At 41.2% G+C, this 26,549-nt stretch overlaps 1 protein-coding gene across 1 annotated transcript; it reads right to left on the bottom strand.

Annotated features, from left to right (window-relative positions):
- Window positions 1–1,458: 1,458 nt before the first annotated feature.
- Window positions 1,459–24,608, bottom strand: LOC124264902 (sodium- and chloride-dependent GABA transporter 3-like). The gene is made up of 12 exons (XM_046699684.1): window positions 24,494–24,608; window positions 19,521–19,652; window positions 18,716–18,947; window positions 17,962–18,022; window positions 15,399–15,533; window positions 14,702–14,805; window positions 13,372–13,496; window positions 12,495–12,607; window positions 7,993–8,092; window positions 4,625–4,725; window positions 3,221–3,391; window positions 1,459–1,638 (listed from the first exon to the last, which is right to left on the bottom strand). Exons 1-12 carry the CDS (start codon window positions 24,606–24,608, stop codon window positions 1,459–1,461), a joined length of 1,569 nt encoding a protein of 522 aa, XP_046555640.1.
- Between the last annotated feature and the right edge of the window lie 1,941 nt (window positions 24,609–26,549).

Here is a 26,549-nt window from a genome sequence, read left to right as displayed (position 1 = left end):
ACGTCATTACTGTTTCCATAACGCCTGGTCAATGCAGACATCGAGTTACGATGGCATTGAGATGTGATGCCACCTGTTGTGGGCTCATTCCTGCTCGAACCATTCCAATAGCTTCTTGACATTGAGCAGATGTTAATCTTGGCATGATGTGCATGTGACTTCTCATGTGAATTTGTGAACGTTTGAATGACCAACGATCAAGCTTTCGACAGTGACTGCAATTTCTGAGTTTCACATGTTGTGAGCGACTGCACGTGCTGCACGTGCAGTAACACATTGCAAGTCCATAGGCCACCATCAATGACGTCACGTCGCCTGGCACGTTCATGAGCGTTTGATTGTCTCCAACACTTGCTGTGTTCACACTTGTATTTATGTATAAAGACGCTGTGTGCCTATATTTATATTTTCAGTGTGCACAGTTTCTTTATGTTGCCAGTATATATTGCCACATGTTTGTTTTCAGCCCCAAAAGCCTAGGTAGGAAGGGTGCGTTCTATCTACTCCACTGAAACAAAACAAAGAAAAAGAATGGTTTCACGGGATTCCGTTTGGTCATAACTTGATCCAAGATGCCGTCAGGCGCATTTGTAGAGCAGTGACCCGTGAAGACCCGGGTTAGAATTGATCTTCAGTAACCCATGCTTGTCGGTGACTAACGGGATCGGCTGGTCAGGCTCGGTAACTGGGTTGACACATGTCATCGTATCCCAATTGCGGAGATCGATGTTCATACTGTTGATCCCTGGATTGTCTGGTCCAGACTCGATTACTTACAGACTGCCGCCATATAGCTGGGATATTGCTGAGAGTGCGGCGAAAACTAAACTCACTCACTCACTGGAGAGCAGTTGGCATCAGCAACCATTCTCTGAAGGCAACTACAGCCACATCGATTGTACCAAAGCAATGTTGATGAGCAGACTATATGCGTACAGACAGGTAATTTATATCAAACATCAGTGTACATTTCAAACTACATTTAGTAATAGTAATAATGTAAATGACAGTTTGCATAGTATAAACAAGCAAACAGAGGAACACTGTCCATATTTCATCAAATGTATTTCAGGTCATAGAAGTGAAGCTGTTTGTCTATATTAATCAGAGAGCACCTGTGAGAGACTTTGTTTGTGCTAAATCCAGGAAAGTGGAGGAATAATGTTAGATTGAAACACCTGAAAAGAATGCAAACAACCAAGAAGTAAAATGCTCTGCTCGGAAAGATTGTGAAAGGAAGGCCGGTCTATGACTCTCACCTTCAATATTAATTGAAACCATGGCAATAAATTCTCTCTGAGGGTTGTTTGGTTTCTTTTTTTTCATCACTGCAACGTTACAGTTGTTAGTGAGGGTTTACCATTTTGTAAACCCTCTTGCTTCCTCATATGGGGATTGCGGAAAGTGAAGCAATGTGATATGATAATCAAAAACTTGTTGAGAGGGACAATAAGGAGGTCATAAGTTGATAATATTGGTTTCAACACTGCGAGCATTTTCTACTTCTTCTACCCCCAGATCTGTATTGTCACACAAACTCTCCTGCAGCATGGTAGGAAAGCTGACGTCCTGATTCTCGTTATCAGTATGTATTCGGCCACCCTTATTTTTGTTTGGTCGGATCGCTTTTTCAAGTTTCTGAAAAAAATAAGCATTAACAGCATTAATAATTAGTAATGTGGCGTCGGCTACACAACTCTGTAACAGCAGGCTCGCACTGTATTTAAAGAGGGATAATGTAGAGCACGTCACAATTTAATTTAAAACATACTTTCATTCATTTATAACCTCCGAAAAAAACATGTATTTTGAGCAACAGTAAATATTCTCGTCCATGGGCGAGCGAGTTTAAATTTAGAGTTTTTGAAAACAAAAAGGTGTTTTCATTCTTATCATATATTCAAGACAACTACATGTTTAATTTTGTAAAATCCTTTGGCAGCAAGTGGCCACAGTGCAGAGAGTTTCTGGACTTTGGGTGTCCAGAATTAAATTGTGATGTGTTGTAGGATATAAATACGATATATTTTAAAAATTCAATCTACTCGCCCTCACATATAGGGTGATAAAATGGATGTGAAACATTTAACTATCGCATCACTCTAATGTCTCAGTAATTCCAATTACTCAGGAATATATTTCACCGTATATTTAATCTGTCATTTATCCATTTCACGTATTTCCTCATATTTGCATTTAACGCGCACCTGTCTCTATGGAAAATTGACATTAAGTTTGGCCTTTATACATACATTTACACATACGTGTGTTGAATGAAATATACACCAAAACGTGATTAGCCTTCCCCTGACCTTGCGTGTACAACATGTGGAACATATGGGTATTTCAATCAAAGGTGGTAGATACATATTTTTATTACCTACGAGGGCGAAAATATCGGGGTTCATATTTTTCATACGATGCCCATGGGCCATATATCACTTTGTCATGATGACGTGACGTCATGAACAATGCTATGACGTCACGCTTTCTTCTATGACGTTGCGTTCTACATGCAACGGGGGCAGGTAGCCAACCTATGTTTGAAAGTAGATTTGGGTGTATTTTGCTCAATTTGGCAACTTCGGTAATAGAATATTATATTCGTGCCTTTACCATACTATGTTTACAACACTCGTGCCTAAATATCGGAATATTTTCACCTCGCTCTCGCTCGAGAAATACCAACATTTAGGCACCCGTATCATAAACATAGCATGCCATGGACACTCATATAATATCATCTATATAACAACTTTGTGAAGACAAAATGTTTGCGAAAATGAAATTATGTCCTTCCTCACGCAAAACAAGGACTCAGTATTGCTTCAAATTGTGATAACAGCAAGTGTTTGCGAAAAGGATAACTTTGTCCTTCCTTACGCTGGCTGTTTTTTTTAAATACTTACAAGTATTCCAGCTATATGGTAGCTGTCTGTAAATAATCGAGTCTGGACTAGACAATCCAGTGACCAACAGTATGAACATCGATCTCCGTAGTGGTGATACGATGACGTGTCAACCAAATCAGCGAGCCTGACCACCCGATCGCCGTTTGTCGCCTCTTACGACACCTTCCTTTGCGCAAAAGTAAGATTCAGTATTGTTTCACATTGTGATAACAATTCAGGTGTTTCAGGGTGGAATATATGTCCTAACGTCCCACCCACGAGTCACCAGTCACCCCCATCCCCAGAATATCAAAGCGTTAGGGTCTGACCTCTACGACCGTGGTTCCGCTTGTGTGGTACACTGTCCAAACAAAGAAGACGGGGAAGGGAAGGATGGAAGCCATGGAGATCATCCAGCCCACGACGGTGGCCCAGGTGGGGTAGACGTACTCAGCGTACTGAGGAGGTCGGTACGAGTAGAGAGAGAAGGTGAAGATAACCTGGAACAAAAAGATAATATCCTGTTATTTAGTCACTGCTGAGGGAGGAGTGAGTATGGTTTCACGCCGTTTTTTGCAATATTCCAGCAATATCACGAAGGGGACGCCAGAAATGGGCTTCACGCATGATCGCGTGATTAATAATGAAAAGCTCCATATCGGCATTCAAGATGGTTTTCAAAGTTGATGTTCAAAGTTTGGACCAAGACGTTTTAGCAGCATTATCCCCACTTCTAACGAGATAACACTAGACAGTGTATTTTCACATTCGAAATACCATAGTTACTTTTGGACCTTATAAAGGAGTCTCGATCACCTTATGGGGAGTGACCCGTGAAGATCCGGTTAGAATTGATCTTCAGGCGACTAACGGGATCGGGTGGTCAGTCTTGCTGACATGGTTGACACACGCCATCGTATCCCACTTGTGTAGATCGAGGCTTATGCTGTTGATCACTGGATTGTCTGGTTCAAACTCTATTATTTACATACCGCCACCATATAGCTGAGTTATGGAGAGTTAGTATGGTTTTACACCGCCTCCAGCAATATCACGTCGGGGACGAAAGACAAAAGCTTCACGCATTGTATCCATGTCACGAATTGAACCCGTGGCTTCGGCGGTATGAAAGAATAATTAACCACTTAGCCACCCCACCGCTCCTCACAGGTAAGGACAATACACAGCATGATCGCAATCATTTAAGGAAGATGCTGAAATTACACAGCCGAGTACCATACAGTTTCTGGTCCAGTAAGGAACATTTCCTTTGTACTGAATTATCTGGCGTATTTGCCCCCATAACACAGTGTTTTGTGGTCCAAAATATATTTCCAAGTGAAGAGTTTCTCTTAAAGTAACCCTAATTCTTTCAACCGTAAATCTAACCCTAACCATAACTTAAACCCTAACCCTAACACTGTTATCTAAATGTAATCTGGTCCTAAAATATACAAACTGATTTTTCTTAATCAAAGCAAAATTGTTCCACTTACGTATCCTCAATTTGACTGGGAGGGATAGATTTGCGCGAATAATATATGTTCCTGGCGGAACTAATTCCATTGGGAACTAATCATTCTTGACACATGTATTTCAAACAGAGCAGACCCGTCCTTTCAAACATAATTGCTAGTCCAACACATCGTATACACTCCCATGCGATGAAGGCAGGTTCATGTAGCAGATCTGTAAATATTAGCGACAAAACCCTGACAAACAGGTGTACATACCAACAGGAGCAATGGGCACACGATGCGCATGCAGAAGCTGATCCATCGAGGTGCGGTCTTGCCCCACATTGTTCGTATGTCTTGTTGAAGCTGTTGTGTTCCTGTACAAACATTACAACATGTGTATCACATAAAGAGGTTGATTGATTAAGCCTCACAGAGAATTGCGCAATAATATAGAAATCTTCTGTTGAGGGTTGAACGAAAGGTCCGACCTTCACATGGATGGGATTGTAGATAGTGAAGTCTTCTGTCGGGGATTGAGTGAGAAGTACTAAACGTCACTTAGAAATAGACCGACAGACCGACAGAAGTTTACTCAGTAAAAGGCCACAGGCCCATTCTACAGTATTATTGATGATTCAGTGCACATGCTATGTAAGAGGAACATTTCTAATGCGCTAAAGTACATGAAACAAACAAATTCTAACATCTTTAATGATACATTAAAAGTGATTTCATAATGTTGATAAAATTGGCATTTGGATCAAAATCAGTCAAATATTTCTAAATATATCATAACCTTAAATCAGGAAAACGTTCACACTTAAGGAGTACATGAAATTCATCTTCAATAACATTTTTGTCATTCAATTTACAAAATAAACATAATCTCTCATTGTAATTAACTTTATTGTGTCTTCCAGTTTCAACTGCTAAATTAGAATTAACACATCTAAATTTGGACAGTGCAGATCTGAGACTCAAAGGAACATCAGAATTTAAATATCTGCCAACATTTAAAAGTGTCTTAAATTGGGAGGAGTAAAACATTCGTTAGAATTATATCCGAAAGTCTCTGCTTAAACAAGGATATGAAATAATTAACATTGCCAACATCCTGACTGATCTATGCATAGCCAAAATCATACTTAAATCAAATATTTCTGACACTTAGAAATAGCATCATAATACGGAAGCGTAGTAGGGCCACGGTGAAAAATATTTTAAGTCACAATCTCCTACGTAGGACTTACTATCTCCTACGTAGGACTCTAGCATCTCCTACGTAGGACTTAATATCTCCTACGTAGGGACTTAGTATCTCCTACGTAGGACTTAATATCTCCTACGTAGGACTTAGCATCTCCTACGTAGGACTTACTATCTCCTACGTAGGACTTACTATCTCCTACGTAGGACTTAGTATCTCCTACGTAGGACTTAATATATCCTTTTTAAGGATGGTTATTAAGTTGAGAAATGTTTGGCTATGCAGGACGTTAGATAGTCGAAATGTGAGTCAGTGAATATTCATGACACTAACGCAGTGTTACTGTACAGTGTTATTGTGTGTGTATTACGTTAGGGTGACGTGGACCCTGTTCTAATTGCAGTTATGGAGGTTTGGGTATGGTTATGTTTAATCTATCATACATACATCTATTCACACACACAAACACACACACACACACACACACACACACACACACACACACACACACAGGTGGGTGGGATGGTTGGGGTGAGGTTGTGATATGAAACTCGGGTTATAACACGACCTCCGCAAGTTGTTGCTTGTCTTTATAGGGCTAGGTTGGATCGGATGCAACGCTCGTTTGCGGTTTTATTCGTAATTGTTTACAGGTTGACTTGACTGGGGTGGACAAGTGTTGAGTGCGGCGTAAAACAATACGAAATTCAAAAGGCAAAGAAATGTCATTATAGTAATATGTATAAATATAAGGAGATTAGTGCACATAGATTGCCACCTATAGTCTAAGACACGTCTGTACACGCAGATCATGATTCATGTGCAACGACCTCTGAAATATCCAATGCATAATAGTAAAGTGTAACAAAGTGCAACATATAGCAGTGAACTAACTGCAACGCGTAATAGTAGAGCAAACTGAACGCAAGGCAGTAAAGTATAACAGTCGGTCCAACACAGTACTAATGTGCAACAATTAGTTGAACACATGACTCTAATAGTGAAGGAAACAGTAGACTCTAATAGTAAATTGAAACACATGATAGTAGACTCTAACAGTAAATGAAACACATAACTGTAGACACTAATAATGAATGAAACGAATGACTGTAGACTCTTACAGTGACTGAAACAGTGAAACAGGAGATTCTGTGCGTGGCTGGGGCTTTAAGTCGACCGTTCCAGATTAATCCATATAAACGTATATCGATCATCTCCTACAGGAAATATTAAGTACTACGTAGGAGATACTATGTCCCACGTAGGAGATACTAAGTCCTACGTAGGATATACTAAGTCCCACGTAGGAGATACTATGTCCCACGTAGGAGATACTAAGTCCTACGTGGGAGATATGAAGTCCTACGTAGGAGATATATTAAGTCCTACGTAGGAGAGACTAACTCCTACGTAGGAGATACTACGTCCTACGTAGGAGATACCCACTTAGTAGATACTAACTCCTACGTAGGAGATACTAAGTCCTACGTAGGAGAGACTAACTCCTACGTAGGAGATACTACGTCCTACGTAGGAGATACCCACTTAGGAGATACTAACTCCTACGTAGGAGATACTAAGTCCTACGTAGGAGATATTAAGTACTACGTAGGAGATAGTAAGACCAAAAAAATCTTTCACCGTGGCCCTACTACGCTTCCGTATCATAACGATCTTTTTTACTGAGGATTGATTGATAGTTTCTTATTCTTACACGGAAGCGTTGCTTAAAAGTGCGATCTTTTGGTGAGGGTTTCGTTGAATTCATGCAACTTTACATCGTTTGCGTGGATCATCACTGATAACACATATCAGTGTCAAGATTTCGTTAATTTACAGGACGCAGCCTTACTGTTTCAATTCTGAAGAAAAGGAAAGGAAGAAGAAGAAGAAAAACGAGGACGGGAAGAAGAAACAAGGAGAAGGGAGAAGAAAATCAAGGAGACGAAGAAAACAAATTAGGAAGAGGAAAAACAAGGAGGTAGAAGAAAAACAAGCAGGAAGAAGACGAAAAACAAGGAGGAAGGAGAAAAACAATTAGGAGGAACAGGAAAAACAAGGAGGGAAGAAGACATACAAGGAGGGAAAGAAGAAAAGCAAGGAGGGGAAGAGAAGCAAGGAGGGAAAAATACAATGAAAAAGCCAAGGAAGAAGAAGCAAAACAAGAAGTTAGAAGAAAAACGAGGAAGGAGAAAGCAAGCAGGAGGAAGAAAAATACAATGAGGAAGAGAAAACAATGGGGCATAAGAGGAAAACATGACGGAAGAAGAAAAAAAAGGAGGAGGAAGGAGAAGAAAAAGAAAAAACGAGGACGGGAAGAAGAAACAAGGAAGAAGAGGAAGAAGAAAACAAGGGAGGAAGAAGGAAAACAATGAGGAAGAGGAAAAGAAAACAAGGAGAGAAAGAAGAAAAACTAGGAGGAGGAAAACCATACCATAACAGAAATTGACCGCGATGCATTCCATTGTTGCGAAGAAAACGAGGGAGGGGAAAGTAGCGTACCAGTCCACCAACGTTAGGACGTATATCCCACCCTGAAAGTAGAACAAAATATCCTATAGTTTCCTTAAATTGTTAGTATTATTTGAGTATAGTATTATTTGTTCCGATGTTTGAAGCAAAAAGCTCATTTGTTTATAGATACCAGGATGATTGAAAGTTTGATTTTTGTCATACAAATTCTGTTCAAATGTTTGTGAAGGTGTTGGAACAGCAATAAAAGTTTGAATAACATAGCTTTAATAGTGAGTGAGTGAGTTTAGTTTTACGTCACTTTTAACAATATTCCAGTAATATCACGTCCGGGGACACCAGAATGGGCTTCACACATTGTACCCATGTTGGGAATCGAACCCGGGTCTTTGGCGTGACGAGCGAACGCTTCAACCACTAGGCTACCCCACAGCCCCATAGCTTTAAAAAACTACGAACACATTTGCAAAACAGATTATTGGAATAAAACATATGCTGCTTTTCGCATGACACTGCAAGTACGAAGATGTCGGACGGAAAAACGCCAGTAATAAAATTCAATGTCCAAATATGCTTTGAGCTTTTCAAGAATAAATTGGTCCAAAAACCGATGGTCAGAATGAATTTCACGTCGTCTTTTCGTGGAATGCTCTTATTAGGATTTGTGTGGTTTAAAATGTAACCAATTTATAACGAGAATATATATTTCTATAAATCCCTACCCGAGTCATGAACAGAAGAGCAATCAACGATGAAGACAGCAGCACTGAACACACAGTGAGACATCTGTGGTTTGCCAAACCTGGAGCTGATCCGTCAAAGCCGTCACGACAATTTCAAAGCTGGGTATCTGAATATATAGTATTCCCAGAAATTATTGAGAAAACTGTTTCGGAAAATATCTAATACATGTATATAAACTACAGAAGTTTTACTTAAATGAATATGTTCAGCTATGATTCTCTTACAGCCTAAGTGTCTTCTCAGTACTTATTGAGACCTCCTTGCCCTGCAATAAACGACTGAATGCGCCTAGGTACACTGCCAGTCAAAGTTTGTAGGAAATCATTTGATAGCGTATCCCAATATTCGACCACTTCTTCCTTCATATCTTCAATATTTCTAAGCCCATTTCGGTTTAATCTGTCTATTCATTAGTCCCCACACATTCTCAGTAGGGTTAAGATCTGGGCTGGCCATTCTAAAATTTGAACATTTTCGTCCGACAACCGCTGCATGTTTTGTGTATCCCAGTGTGTTTTGGGTCGTTGTCATGCTGGAGAATGCAATCTTCGTACAGTGTTCCGGCCGTTGGAAGGAGGTAACCATTTATGATGTCAACATAGCGTTCCTTCTTCACATTTCCAGTGACAATACACAACAGCGTCACTCCACGTGGTGATATCTCGCCCCACAAGTGAAATGTTTTGGGCGTTGGTAGATAGGTTTAACGGTATCTTTTGTCCATATTTTCTCACAGTTCGGAAAAAAACAGACAGAACTTTCATCAGAAACGAAAACATTATCCCAATCTTGATTTTTGTGAGCCCTACACCAGTTAAAGGTTGTTTTTTTGTGCATCTTTCGTCTATGGTTAGGGAATTCCGCGCTTCACCCAGTTAAGTCTTTGTAATTTTTGGGTTTCATTACATACCTGAGAACTTCCTCTATTAATCGTCTCATTTCTGATATTCTCTATGATTTCCAGCTTTCCCCAATTCATACGTAGTACTGAACTTCCTTGGCCTCCCTGCCTCTGTCTTGTTCTCAATCCCAACTCCTGATTGAATATTCTTCAAAGGTCTGTATACTGTAGACAGACGAATGTCATGTCTACCAGCTAACTCGTCGCGCCCCTTTCAAAATCATCTAGAACGAGCTTTCATTTTTCTTCCGCTGTCAAATCTGCCACTTCAACAAAGGAAGCCGTCTGCTTCACCAGGGGAGATAACTCTTGATGTAGTAAGGTTCATTCTTAAGCCTACACGAGTTGCCGCCAATATTGATTATCTTGCTTCATAATGTAACACCTATGTTAACATTCCATTACCAGTATTAGAAAACAAATATTTCTCAATAATTTCTGGGAAAACTATAAAGTAGTATAATCACACTGAAAAATGTTTTAAATATTAAGAACAACCATTCAAATACACCACATCACACCACACCACATAAGGTGTATCGTTATACAGAGCAAACATTGCCCTATTGGAAGCATAAAGCGAAAAACAACTTATCTTCATAATAAGAACAATTTGTTGTAAACTGATGCCAGTGGACGGTTCCTACTGGGTCGGCTGCAGTTTAACATGGATCCCCACTCCGACACAGAATACAGACTATGATCCTACCAGTTATTATTTTATTACTTAAATACCATGCACCAGGCAGTGTAACAAGTAACATTTGTTTGGTATGACGTACCCCGGGGAATAAACACCTAATGGTTATATTTTAAGAGACTATACACGTTTCAACATGATTGCAGCCACTTCTGTATGTGATGGTCGTATGTCAAATACCAACTTTTTTCAGATCAATATACTGTTCTCTCTGCCCAATAGTATTTTCCTGCATATAACTTTGCATACAATTCAATAAATATAACAGTATTAAGAAATCTGTCTTTCTGTAGTTCTGGACCAACTTGCACAAAGCCATTTTAGCGAAGAGATGAAATAATTCGGGAACGTATGGTATAAGTCAACATAGGGAATTGCATCGGACATCATTTGGATTTTCCTCCACATGTCTACCATAAAATTTCTTGAAAGCTTTGCTGAGGCCTTGAATGTTGTAACCTTGATCAAACAACTTCTGAGCAAGAGTGACATGACGCTCATTAAAATCCTGATTAAAAGATTGAACCTCAAAAGTTGTGAAATGTAAACACCAAAGGCTGAAGCTGTTGGAATATTGCTCGACATGAAGGGGAAGTTGACTATTGGAAAGTTGAAATCATCCCTTTTGTCATACAGCCTTGTGGAGAAATTTTTGTCACTCGGACAAATATGAAAAAGTTGAGGCAGTCTCACTTGTCTCCTTAATTTCAAGTTCAGGTGGATAAATTGGTGACTTGGTAATTGAATGATATTAAATCATCGATGTATCGGATGCTTAAGTTCAACTTCTTGGCCAGTTGACCTTGTTTTGATTTTGCCAACCCAAGCAGAAATTCTGACTCATATGCATAAGGAAACATATCCGCAAGGACGGGAGCTGGTGCTTATGGGGATGCCTACTTTTTGGTTAAGTGTTTTACCTCCAAATTTCACAAAGATGTTGTCAATGCAAAAGTCCAGCATTTCACATATTGTTTTCTCGGTAAACTTCAAATGACATATGCTTTCATTTTTTAACAAATTGTTCTGAACCTCTGACGATAGATATGTACGTTTGTTTACAAAAGCCCCATGAATCAGGAAATGAAGTTTTTCCTTAAGTTTGTTATGTGGGGTTGTGGTATACAATGTTGAAAATCAAATCTTTTGAAGCGGTCCGCTTCTGAGATTGAACAAATGTAAGCAAATCCTTTGTGTTTTTTAGAATCCACATGGTATTAATTCCGCTTGCCTCAAATATCTTCTTTGATAGTGTCAAGGATTATGGTCAATCTCTGAGACAAGGGTTTGGTGGTACATTTGTTGGAACCAGCAATAAATTTCTCCCTGTACGGATTTTATGAAGTTTTGAAATCCAGACTGTTTGTGAGTACAAAAGAGGAATGACCATGTCTTCAGGGTTTAGAGTTTAGCCAAACGTTGATGGCACCGTTGAATGGTTTAGGCCGATTGCTTCCTCAGTTAACATACTGGCCTTACATGTGGCATTATTTGATATGTCACGTATACCAAGCTCTTTCATCAAACAATTTATGTAATGATAATTTACATATAAGGATTATGTTATCTGAGGCCTTTTCAGTGGGAATAACTACATACTTTTCATGCAGAGCAACGAGTCTTTGGATGACAGCTGGCTGGGACAGACTGGGTTTATTCCAATTAAGTCTCCTCTTCATCAGTTTTTGTAGCTTCACACGGAAGCTGGCCTCAGCCGAGACTTTCTGATCCTTTCTTGTTTTGTAGACGACAAAGACACAAACCACATGGATTTCCGTATGCTGTTGTAAAAAGAGAAGCTATTCATCGCATTGATGCTGGCACAAACTGAACACAAGACCAATGTTTCACTTGCTTTCGTCCAGGGTTGTGTTCCACTAAGCGATCTCAGCGCTAGGGTGAACACATTCTGTGTTTGCTTTGCAGAACGGGGCCCTGCGCGAAATAATCTTTTTTGGGTTTTGTTTAACGTCTCATTCAACAATATTCCAGCTATTTGGCTGGGGAATGAAATGAAAAACAGTGTGTAAATGTATGGGAACAGATAAAAAACCCAACTAAAACACTATATGATTATTTCATCAATTATTCTCATTTTCAAGTAGAGACGTGCTGTTACCATGGAGTCAATCATCAAGGACATCAACATGAGAAAGGTCAAGGCCGACCACAATTGTGGCCATGGGAGTGCTGACACAGCCTGGGGATAGACGATGAAGGCTAGGTTGAACCCTGAAATGAAGCCATTCAGATTAATGTTGAGACAACCCAGTAAGAGAAATACTGTTTTATCAATAACCACTTTTCAGATGCATGTGTAATTAATATGTTCCCGCAAATTATGAATATATTTTGAACAGTTCGAAAGTAATAAACATTACTTTAAAAAACGATAATTATTAACAGACAAAACATGCAGTCGTCTTAGTTCGTTTTATCTCCGGAAACAAATTGAACATAGTGACGATCACACTGGACGAATGATGAAACCTTTTACTATGTGCATCTAATTGGAAATAAACATCACCAAACAGATACACACTTTGTTTGTTGTTTAATATCGCACTCAGCAATATTCCAGCTGTATGACGGTGGTCTGTAAATAATCGAGTCTGGACCAGATAATCCAGTCATCAACAGCATGAGCATCGATCTACGCAGTTGAGATACGATGACATGTGTCAACCAAGACAGCGAGCCTGACCACTCGATCCCGTTAGTTCCATTGCCTCTTACAACAAACATGGGTTGCTGAAGACCAATTCTAACACGGATCTTGACGGGATGCACGCTTACGTCTATGGCATAATGGCCTTTTGTCATAAGGCTGAGATGTGGTGGACATATTCAAGCCTCAATGGTTTGTCAATTACATAAATCTATGTTTAGTTTAATATACATAAAGTAAATATATGCCTTTGTAATTTTGGTAAATATGGTTTGTCGTAATTTTGATATTGTGTAATTTTACTAATTTACGTGAAGGACATATTCACCTGATGACTGGAAAGCTTCCACATCAAGTCCACGTATATAGGCTACGTGACCAATGATACTGAAGACAGAAAACCCCACGAAGATGGTAGTGAGAGCGTCCGTAAGACACATTGCTATAGAGTCCCTGTGAATAAAGATTCAACGGCCTCAGTGTTTGAAGTCTATAATGATGTTACCTACATTCCCTCACATTCACAAATTTATAGCAATGGTCGTTCATAGTCCCATGAAAGAACGAGGTCGACAACTGACTCATTAACAACATGGTGACTGTCACTAAGATTTCTGTCTGGATTTGCAGAACATTTGATCAATTGGGCGTTAACAAATATTTTCTTTTCATGTTTTTAAAGAAGACATTCAAATGACTTCGCGAAGTAAAACCCGTTTTACTATAACAGCAATCTGGATTATAGCTCCGCAATTCTATTTAAAGCATATGCAACTGATAGAAAATCAACGTTATATCTGGTATTATTAGTACAGATTCTAGTCACATCCGGGATTCGAACACACACTCTCTGTGGGTCCTCACTACTCAACCGAAGAAAGCACGAGAATCTGCTGGTTGGTTGGTTTGTTGTTTAACGCCGCACTAAGCAATATTCCAGCGATATGGCGGCGGTCTGTATATAATCTAATCTGGATCGGACAATCCAGTAATCAGCATCATGAGCATCAATCTAAGCAATTGGGATACGATGACATGTGTTAACGAAGTCAGTGAGCATGTCCACCCGATCCCGTTAGTCGCCTCTAGCGACAAATATGGGTTGCTGAAGACAAATTCTGACCCCGATCGTTATGGCTAGTCAGTCATGGCTAGTCTTTGGCGAGATTCTGTTGTGAAAAATTAAATGAAACCATTAGGTCAAGTCATTCTGCAGCCTGATCACCCGACCCCGTTAGTCGCCTCTTACGACCAGCATGGGTTGCTGAAGATCAATTTTAACCCGGGTGTTCGCGGTACCCCGTAATGACTATCAATAGATATTGGACATCCATCGTCAGTGACGATCCATCTGGCCATGACAACAATACTGACTCAGCGGCAGTCTGTAATCCATTCACAAATTATATTTGCTGACATGACACTTTTACACATGTCGTTATCCTTGATCATCAAGTGGTCGTCCTTGATGATTCAGAGTATGATATCCCCGTTTAGTTAGCCACCTCTTACGACAAGCATGGGTTGCTGAAGACCAATTCTATCCCGGACCTTCACGGGTTATTCATGTATTAACTGCTACGTACATAATGTATGAGTTTCGTCTGTAATAAGCTCATTTCTAGAACACACGAGGTTACATCCAGTAGAAGATGTACCTGAAACAGTTGTTCTTGAGGTTGTTGTGTCCAGACAGTGTGATTATGCAGCCCATGCCGATCCCCATGGAGAAGAATGAGTAAGCACATGCCTCCATCCACACCTGGAAGTAACAATAAAAGAATTCAATGCAATGGTCTGTATATATTTGAACCTTGGTCCCGATCCACCAATAATTCCTTAGACGTGGCAACCAAGTGATTGACATCATGAGCATCTATCCAAGACATTGGAGTAACATGATATGCAGTTCACCCGATACATTTAGTAGGCTTTTACATTACGCATATACTGCCAGGTTATATCTGCTCAGCCGAGCTTCGTTCAAGGAATGAGTGAGGTGAATTTTACGCCGCTTTTAGGAATATTCCAGCAATATCACGACCGGGGAAACCAGAATTGGGCTTCACACATTGTACCCATGTGGGGAATCGAACCCGGGTCTTCAACGTGACGAGCGAAAGCTTTAACCACTAGGCTACCCCACCGCCCCTCGCTCAAGTAACACAGGTGTGTAGATATTCAAAACAGATTTTTAATCTGATATTAAAATTAACACAAAGATTAGATCATGAACTTATATAAAACATTTTCTTCAACCTACGGTATTGATGTATTAAAAGCATTATACAATCAAAAATAGCAAAAGATTATCGGTCTAAATTTATATACTTTATTTGACATTATCAAACATACATTTGGATCCCGAAGCATCTCAAAATCAGGGTATATATAATAGTATATTCCTTCAGCAGATCCTGGTAGCAGGCAGCCTCGGATCAGGAAGATCGTGTTCAGCAAGTATGGGATACCCACGGTGACGTACACAATCTATTTGAAAAAGACATATCTATACACATGAACATTGAATTGTGAGTGAGTGAGTTTAGTTTAAACCGCTTTTCACAATATTCCAGCATTATCACGGCGGGGGACACCAGAAATAGGCTTCGCAAATTGTATTCGTGGGGAATCGAACCCGGTCTTTGGCGTGACGAGCGAACGCTGTAACCACTAGGCTACCCACCTCTGCCCCTAATATTGAATTGCATTTTATAATGAATGTATTGTGTTAAGTCAACTAAAAGAAGATCGTGGTTGTCCTGGCTGTTCAACCACAAAAAAAACACATGGAACTTAATTAAGACACCCTAACATATTTCAAGTTACTGACTTACCTAATGATAAATCTTGAATTGTAACGATGACTATTATTTGAACTGTATTCCCTTTCAATATTGTTTAAAGGTTTTGCTAAATCAATCGCCAAAACACATCCCAATATGCAGTTGAATCAAACTACCCACGATTGTCTCAAAAAGCACTGTTAACTCAATGCGGCTAACTGTAAAACGCCAAAACCTTTAAACGATTTTACCAGTATCTATTACAATGGCACGAAGGTGACTACCAGAAGCTACAACATGGCAAATTATTGGAATGCATGACACCGGGATGTCGTGCAGGGCTCTTGTGCTACAGCTTGACATTCACCACACCGTCATGAGTCGACTTGTTCAAAAACACCGTCAAACCAACAAGGATAAGGACTGACCAAGGCCAGGTCAACCCCGAAAGACGTTTCAAGTTGAGGATCGGGATTTAGCAAGCCTTGTGAGACGTCAGCCTTTCAATACAAATGGCGTCCTGAAGCATGTCATTTTGTAAATTGAAATATTGCAAATTTTCATGATTTTGTTGTCATTATTAGTCCAAAATATCAACTTTCAGGAAACAACGGCGTTTAAGCTTTCCAGTATACATACTAATGGTACTAGATGCTCAGTTTTATGGCACTATGAACAAAATCGGTGGTGCTTAATTATGTTCCAAGTGTATATGTTATTGACTCAGACGAGGGGTGTGTGTGTGCGTGTGTGTGTGTGTGAATGTTGTTCAGTGCCGCACAAAGTAATTCGTTGACTGTGTATGATCGTCATAACTGATCATGAATAAGATCTTAGTTAACGCTACATTAGAACAAAAGAGATCCCATTGCCGGTTTCTAGTATGTGATGCCCTCAGATCTTAGCAGTAGCAATATAATTCATTTCTCCAAGTGTGAAGTGTCTTATTTTGATCAGTATATAAACAATTTCCCCTGCCATCAGGGTACGAGGACACGCAGTGACACAGCTCATCAAATCAGATGAAACAATATGTAATTCATCATGAAAAGTATTTTTGTAAGAAATGGCTTTCTCTTTGTGTAAGCGTAAACTTTCAAGAGTACAGAGGTCTGCATGCAGGTCGGAGCTTGTCAATATCAATTCACATATTATATATCCCTAATTTGTACCAAAAGCCATCAGTATTTTAATAGGTTTCTCATCACAACTTGAACAAGGATGAGAGTTGACGGGCCAACGGAAATTATAAATAAATGAAAGACAAACTTATTTTGATGGTGATTTGTTAGCAGTCGTTAATTTATGTAAGGTAGATCGAATCGCTTTGCTTCGAAAACATTTTTTTATGAATGTAAATGAAGAAAGATTGAAGTGATCTGGGGTTTTATGTGTGTGCAAGGGTATACGTATATTCTTATTCACACTGGGGCATAATTTGAAATTTGAAAATTGAGGTGAAAATCTTGTATAGTTTGCGTCGGTACGAAGCATAACGGTGGACTTGAAATAAGAAACAGAAAAAAACCATACGGACAACCCAAGGATGTAGACAGAATTACATTTACAATGTGTGACGTCGTTTCGACACTACCAGACCACAATAACCAGTTGCATCTCTGAAAAGATAGTTCCTCCGAATAAGAGATGTGGAACCTTTGAAAACCTTTGTAACAAATATACCAAAATAATAAAGTCATTGGATAAGAAATCTGTTCACAGGACTACCCCATGACTGCCAAAGTGACACTGTGTAGTAATACATTTACTTCAAGTCTTGGACGTTAGAAGGCTGACATGCTGTCAGTTAACTGGTCTGCGATTCCGAGATGATTATTAAGATATGGCGAACACATACATGTGAGATTGCTGTAGAATCTTTTCTTGTTCACTGTGTTGGTTCAAAGCGTGGGTGTTGATTATGTTCATACAGCAAGACTCTTAATTTTAGGATCGAAATTATCAGATACGATATGGCATTCAAAAGCTTCACGTAAAAAGCCTCCTTGACAATGGAAAGCTGTTTTGACGTTACATTGATACAAATAATATTACATTACCTTTCCTGAAACTCTGATTCCCCATATCAGACACAGCAAGACCACGCACATTGTGACAGCCAAACAACCGACCAACGGCCATCTCATCCCAGCAAGATTCTCTAAACCTTCGGTTATGTCCAGTACCTTGAACCTGAATAGGATGATCAATTTTCCTATGCGCCAAATACCTTTTACAATGAACTCTCGTTTTTGGTACTTATATATTGTCACTGTCAATTCTCATCTCCATGGGGAGTATACAATCTAAATTACTGTGAGGTACAGAAGGCCAACGACACATCCTACCTGGTACCCACACACTGCTGGGTTACCAAAGGTTTTCGAAAAAGGTCACATGCATAAGGTGACAATACATTCCCAGTCGTCCACCTTCCACACACTGTCACCAATATAATGACGGTCATCGTTGCTAAGACTAATATATGGCATGTACCTTGTACACACATCTTGAAAACTGTTTTGAAAATTGAAATACTGTTGACTATTAAGTTTTAAATTCAAGATTATATGTTGAAATTACAAGATAAACTGAATTGAATTTAGCAATTGATGGAATTCCAAAGGATTTACTGACTACTTTGAGCTGATTAATAGCTCTCCCAGATATGATTTTGTGTTTTCAAGAGGGAATATTGAATATTCAAGGTAATGTAAACCATTGTGCCTTCCCAATGGGATTTTGTGAAATATTCCCCTCTCTCCTCACGACTGATACTTGTCTTCAGCAACCCATCCTTGTTGTGAGAGGCGACTAACGGGATCTGGTGGTCAGACTTGCTAAGCTGGAATATTGCTGAGTGCGGCGTTCAAGACTGTCACCTACCTCCAATATTCCTCTGCGGCTGTCATTCCCCCGATGGTGATGTTTGTTGAGATGGTGTTGTTGACGTGTGTGTCATGGGTTACACAGGTGACCGTGTTCCAGTCATTGCTGCAAAGCGTCCATGGGAGGTATGTCGAGAAGGAATTGAAGAAGTAGTACAGGTACCAGGAAAATATAGCCAAGTTGTAGGTAGAGAGTGTCCACGTGATGGCCACTGTCCCCAGCCCTATTCCTGTAAAACCACAATCATGTAGCTTTCTACACACTCACGCACGCACGCACACACGCAGGCAAACAAAATCAAAGCAAACTCAAGCCCAAAAGATCGGGATCGGTTGCGCAGGCTTTCTGACTAGTTTCATCGTATCCGAATTGCGAAGATCGATGCTCATGCTGTTGATCACCGGAGCATTTGGTCCAGACTCTGTTACTTACAACCAGGTTAGTTTGAACGAAGCCACGAATCACCGGCTGAGGCGTCCCAGTTCTGTAAGGGACAGTCCATAGGCGGATCCAGGGTGGGGTTCAATGACCACTGAATCTCTCGTCAAAACAGGTGTAAATGAACTCAGTACACACACACACACACACACACACACACACACACACACACACACACACACACACACACACACACACACACACACACACACACACACACACACACACACACACACACACACACACACACACACACACACACACACACACACCTCAGCTGGAAAATTGTTGTGTGCGGCGTTAAAAGAAACACAGAAATAAAATGTTTGTCATACAAACAAAACCAAGTACATAAACAGCTTACCTTTAAACGGAGGACACATGTTCCACACTGTGACAGGACCACTCTGAGAGAACTGGCCAATCACCATCTCCACAAACACACAGGGAATGGCGCCGATCACCGTAAACAGCATGAAGACTATGAGGAAAGCACCTGTTGAAACAGAGAGTACACGATAGTGATAATCATAATTATTAATCTACATACAAGTCTACATACACCGCTCCCACGTGTACAGACTAATCTGAATAGTGGGCGAGCTGTTTAAGGCGCTAGGCTAGTGATACAGCGAGCTCGAGTTGCCGGGGTCGAGCCCACCTGTGACCGGGTGTAGAAACCTTGGAGTCATCTTTGTGTGCAGACTCTTTCAGTGTGGTCACAACCCCTAGTGTTCAGTACACAACCCTGTGCACTTAAACGAACCCACGAAGCCGTTGGTAAATGACTAGATGGTGGCCACATGAATACGTGCAAACACCTAGTTGCGGGTACAGCAACGTTTAGTGAACTTTGGCAAAGTACCGTGACTATTGGTCCCAGTCCACCCAGCTGTGAATATAGGTACTTTGCATGGATAGAAAAGCCGCAATAACATAGTGCGCCTAGTGGCTGCAAGAGATCTATGGTCCACAGGGAGTTGAGATTGCCAAAGTACTGTTGGAAATAGAAAAAAAAACCTTTTTTAGGCTGTTTCTCTGTATCCCTAATATTTATACAACTGCAAATAGCATATGTCGAAATAACCCACATCGGCCTACCTGCGCGTTCAGTGGGATGCGTAATAAGATATCCAGAAAAGCATGTTTACTCGTAAAATCGGGCAAAACTTAGAAAAAATACGAATAGCCGCTGAAAACAATAGATCAGACTATAGATGGCAATTAGGTCGCTCAGCCAGGTATGACGACGGACCGTCGACTCACCTGGCATGAAATGCATGTGCTGCCTACAGGCACAAGGGATCATCTCAAAGATATTTTGTGATTTTTTATGTGTGTTGACTATGCCTCATCTATTGATTAAGATCTTACGTGTCTTTCTTTCATGAAGTTTATGTTGAGATATGTAAAAGAGTATGATACCTGATAACCATAGAAACGCATCGTATTAAATGTCTCAAAATATATAGGTAGCGTGACCACCCGATCGCGAAGATCGACATAACTGGATATTATTTGTCATTTGTTACGACATGCCGTGTAATTCCCCAGTATAATTGCCCTAAAGGATTATCTTATCTTAGCTATCTCTATTCCCCAGCCCGACCCCAACGATCGTCTGCGACACCTGTCCAGGTTTTGCTTTTGAGACGAACCCTCCTATCTGTTTCGTTCTATAGTGAGACAGTGAGACTCCATGGTAGCTACATCCTTACTAGTTCCAGCATGAAAGTTATTATTGTTTTACACCAGCTATCGTTTACAATGAAACTACGTCTAATTTCAAATTGGGCATTTAAAAAGTGTCCTTTGTAATGCAATATCGTCGCACACTAATTTGCATAAAGCCATTGTCTGTTCCAAATAAATCGTTTTGGACTTAGGAAAAACCCACCTTGCTCATTTCTGCACTAATCTCTCCCCAGTAAAGTCCCTTTTCTACGTTTCCTATGTCCCTACCACTATACCACAGATATTTCACACTTGCACATATCAACTACATAAATTGTAGAGATAAATGAGAAAATACATTTTTTTCCTATTTCCGACAGTACTTTAATACGATGTGCCGTTGAAATTGGCATCCTATGATCGAGGAAAAAACAACAGCGCCTTGAGCAGCATGTACTAGTTGCGAGGATATGTGCGCTATATATATATCCTATTATAACAATAATAACCTGGATCTTCGACGTGACGACTGAACGCTTTAACTACCAGGCTACCCTACGAGGCCACCCCACGGCCCTCATAAGACGACCGGGCATGAATTATTATCATGTGGTATATAATTCCAAAAAGCGTCATAAATACATGGATTTTCTGGCCCATACAAGATTATAAACAGCTGACATACAGCTAGAGTGCGTCGTTAAACAACAAACAAACAAAAAGCACCCGGAAAACGTCTCACCGACGACTTGGTAAATTTTGTTGACTCTTGCCTCCAATTTGGATGTTATCTAACCCGTGTCTCAGTGTTGACGTCACCTAACCCAGATGCCAATTGGGTCGTCATCTAACCCTGATCTCAATTGAGACATCATCTAACCCGGATTTCAATGGGTACGTCATCTTACCTGGGTCGCAATGGGGACGTCATCTAACCCGTGTCTCAGTGGGGACGTCATCTCACCCGGGTCTGAATGGGGACGTCTTCTCAATGGTTACGTCATCTAACCCGGGTCTCAATGGGGACATCATCTCAATGGGGACGTCATCTAAGTGGGGACGTCATCTCATCTGGGTCACAATGGGTAAGTCATCTAATCCGGGTCTCAATAGGGACGTCATCTAACCCGGGTCTCAATGGGGACGTCATCTCAATGGGGACGTCATCTAACCCAGGTCTCAATGGGGACGTCACCTCAATGGGGACGTCATCTCAGTGGGGACGTCATCTCAGTGTGGACGTGTCAATGGGGACTTTATCTAACCCATGCCATAGTGGGGACGCAATCTTACCTGGGACGCAATGGGGACGTATTCTAACCTGTGTCTCAGTTGGGACGCCATCTTACCTGGGTCTCAATGGGGACGTCATCTCAATGGGGACGTCATCTCAGTGGGGACGTCATCTACGTGGGGACGTCTCAATGGGGACTTCATCTAACCCGTGCCTCAGTGGGGACGTCATCTTACCTGGGTCGCAATGGGGACGTCATCTCAGTTGGGACGTCATCTTAACCGGCTGACAATGGGTATGTCATCCATTCTGGGTCTCAATGGGATGTCATCTAACCCGGGTTTCAATGGGGATGTCATCTCAGTGGGGACGTCTCAGTGGGGACGTTATCTTACCTAGGTCGCAATGGGGGCGTCATCTAACCCATGTCTCAGTTGGTACGTCATCTTACCTGGGTCTCGATGGGGACGTCATCTCAGTGGGGACGTCATCTTATCCGGGTCAAAATTGGGACGTCATCTAACTCGGGCTTCAATGGGGACGTCATCTCAATGGAGACGTTATCTCATTGGGGACGTCATCTTACCCTGGTCGCAATGGGGACGTCATCTAACTCGGGCTTCAATGGGGACTTCATGTAACTCGAGTCTCAATGGGGACGTCATCTCAGTTGGGGCGTCATCTAACTTGGGTCTCAATGGGGACGTCATGTCAATGGAGACGTCATCTCATCGGGGACGTCATCTTACCCTGGTCGCAATGGGGACGTCATGTAATCCAGGTCTCAATGGGGACGTCATCTCCATGGGGACGTCATCACAGTGGGGACGTCATCTAACCCGGGTCTCAATGAGGACGTCATCTATCCCGGGTCTCAATGGGGATATCATCTAATCCGTGTTTTGATTCTGATGTCATCTAACCCAGGTCTCAATTTGGGACGTCATCTAACTCGGGTCTCAGTGCGGGTGTCATCTTACCCGTGTCTCAGTGGGAGCGTCATCTTACCTGGGTGTCAATGAGGTCATCATCTTACCCAGGTCTCAATGGGGACGTCATCTAACAGTACGTGCCTCAGTGGGGATGTCATCTTACCTGGGTGTCAATGAGGTCGTCATCTTACCCAGGTCTCAGTGGGGACTTCATCTAACCCGTGCCTCAGTGGGGACGTCATCTTACCTGGGTCGCAATGGGGACGTCATCTCAGTTGGGACGTCATCTTAACCGGCTGACAATGGGTATGTCATCCATTCCTGGTCTCAATGGGATGTCATCTAACCCGGGTTTCAATGGGGATGTCATCTCAGTGGGGACGTTATCTTACCTACGTCGCAATGGGGACGTCATCTAACCCATGTCTCAGTTGGTACGTCATCTTACCTGGGTCTCAATGGGGACGTCATCTCAGTGAGGACGTCATCTTATCCGGGTCACAATTGGGACGTCATCTAACTCGGGCTTCAATGGGGACTTCATGTAACTCGAGTCTCAATGGGGACGTCATCTCAGTGGGGGCGTCATCTAACTTGGGTCTCAATGGGGACGTCATGTCAATGGAGACGTCATCTCATTGGGGACGTCATCTTATCCTGGTCGCAATGGGGACGTCATGTAATCCAGGTCTCAATGGGGACGTCATCTCCATGGGGACGTCATCACAGTGGGGACGTCATCTAACCCGGGTCTCAATGAGGACGTCATCTATTCCGGGTCTCAATGGGGATATCATCTAATCCGTGTTTTGATTCTGATGTCATCTAACCCAGGTCTCAGTTGGGGACGTCATCTAACTCGGGTCTCAGTGCGGGTGTCATCTTACCCGTGTCTCAGTGGGAGCGTCATCTTACCTGGGTGTCAATGAGGTCATCATCTTACCCAGGTCTCAATGGGGACGTCATCTAACAGTACGTGCCTCAGTGGGGATGTCATCTTACCTGGGTGTCAATGAGGTCGTCATCTTACCCAGGTCTCAGTGGAGACGTCATCTATCCCGGGTCTCAGTGGGGACGTCATTTAACCAATGTCTCAGTGGGGACGTCATCTAACTCGGGCTTCAATGGGGATTTCATCTAACCCGGATCTCAATAGGTACATCATCTAATCCGGGTTTTAATTCTGATGTCATCTAACCCAGGTCTCAATTGGGGACGTCATCTAACTATGGTCTCATTGAGGGTGTCATCTAACCTGTGTCTCAGTGGAAGCGTCATCTTACCTGGGTGTCAATGAGGTCGTCATCTAACCCAGGTCTCACTGGTGACTTCATCTAACTCGGGTATTACTGGGGACGTCATCTAACCCGGGTCTTAGTGGGGATAGCATCTAACCAAGGTCTGAAATGGGTAGTCTTCTAAGTGGTGAATGTCATTTAACCATGGTCTCAGTGGAGATGTTATCGAACCAAGATATCGATAGGTACCTGTACTTACCCCCACCATTTCGCATACACAGGTACGGGAACTTCTGAATGGTCCCGCCACCAACGCTGTAACCGACTAGCGTTATCAAGTAGTCCAGATGATGAAGCCAGCGATCACGAGCCATTTCTGAACATAAATATGCAAAAACATATTAAAATTCAAAGCCAGAGAATAAACAGTCTCAACTATCTACAAAAACAATAAACTGGGCGTTTGTAACCAGTGTATGAAATAAGGCCCGTCCCACAGCCTGAGACGGGTTAGATTTCAGACGGACGGTCTAGATTTACTGCTAGCCAGCCCGATGGTCTGGGAAATATTTAGATGTTATATACATCTGAGTAAAATAGTTTGGTGTCTGGTCTGGTTAAATCCATTTTGGACTGGTAACATTTTGAAGTTACCAGCTCTGATGTCTGACTAGGGTTTTGGCTTATTTCATACACTGGCGTTACACCACGCATATTTGTGGTCATTGTAAAGTATACTGCAGCTGGTGGCCAAAAGAAACGTTTCAACTCCTAAAATAGCATTCCCCACACACTGCTCTCAGTATCGGCGAGAACATGCGTGAAAATAATACGCCTTGAGGCCATATAGAGTTCAAATGTGTTTCAATGATTCGTGCAAGTTTAGCAAAAATGATCGTGCAGTTCTGCTATAAAAGTCAGTCAAAATCATTCGTTTGTATGACATGATAAAATATCCCAACACAACTATGCCAACATCGTATACTCGTGAAACCGTTCTGTCCAGGGCCCTGTTCCTCAAAGCGATCGTAGTGCTACGACTGCCGTAAGTCTATGTTAAAGTATGGGAGTTACGATCATCTTAGGGTTACGATCGCATTGAGGAACGGGGCCCAGTACATTTGCTCCACACTTGTTTGTTTTCTGTATTTCCTCTTAAGCTACTAAGCGTCCAGCGGCCAAATGTTGTTGTAATACTATAAGATATTGTTATTGTCATATCATTTTCATAAACTGTGATATTTTGTAAGTGGTTGACCTTCACACGTCATGCAACGTTTCATTTGGACACCAGTTTAATTAAATATTGGCTTCGTCTTCTGAGACAAGACACACGGAGATATCCACACAACTGTTATTTAATGTTGAAACAACTGGACGATGGAAGACATACCTGGACATACCTGAAAGCAAGAGAGGTAACTCCGCTAGTTATTTTTGCGGACATGTGATTCAACAAGTATACTTAACTGGGCGTCTAATGTACGAAGCTTATTGTTTGTAACTGGATATTCCTTTGTGTGGCTGGCTCAAGATATTTGTGATCCGAAACAGTTTCTTTACATTTTCAAGCAGCGCCTAACTGATACATACTTACAAGACAGGCATTACTCAATCAATAATTCATCTTTTCTTGAACACTATAAACAAGATATACAACCAGAAATATATATAACATCGTAACAGTGGGCTAGGACAAAAGCCACCCGGACAAATGCCACCCGGACAAAAGCCACCCGGACAAAAGCCACCTAGGACAAATGCCACCCTCCCATAAAAAAACCCTACAAACACAATATCGTGTTTCCCAGATGTATTTGCATGATAATTCATGTTCAAACTTTCATTATTGCTTTCATTATCATCTTGTTTTCATTTTTCATTCAAAGTCAACATAGTTTCAATATCACTGATCATCAAATCCTTTCATCGACATAAAGTTAGCATAATATACTGAACTCTGATCACAGTGTGTCTTTGTTAATTGAACATTATCAAAAGAAGTACTGCAGTGCTTCCTCAAGGATCTGTCTTTGGTCCATTTTTGTTCCTTGTATATATCAATGCTTTATCTGATTTATTTATTTTAAATATCACAAGAATGTTTGCCGATGACACATCAATCGGAAATCGGAAAATATGTAAAATCGACAGAAGCAACTCTCAACTGTGATTTAGCCCAATTGAATAAATAAGCAGAAAACTTTATCTTCAATAGTGAATATTTGGAGCGTGTACATCAACATAAACATCTTGGTGTTATCTTTTCGGACAATACAGAGTGTTCACATCATGTAACTGCTGTAACAGAAAAC

This window comes from Haliotis rubra, unplaced genomic scaffold (genome assembly GCF_003918875.1).
Source record: "Haliotis rubra isolate DU_JTF1 unplaced genomic scaffold, ASM391887v1 Scf95, whole genome shotgun sequence".
In the NCBI taxonomy this organism is placed as follows: domain Eukaryota; kingdom Metazoa; phylum Mollusca; class Gastropoda; order Lepetellida; family Haliotidae; genus Haliotis; species Haliotis rubra.
Note: the sequence above shows the minus strand (reverse complement) of the source record. Positions and strands in the feature narration are given on the sequence as shown.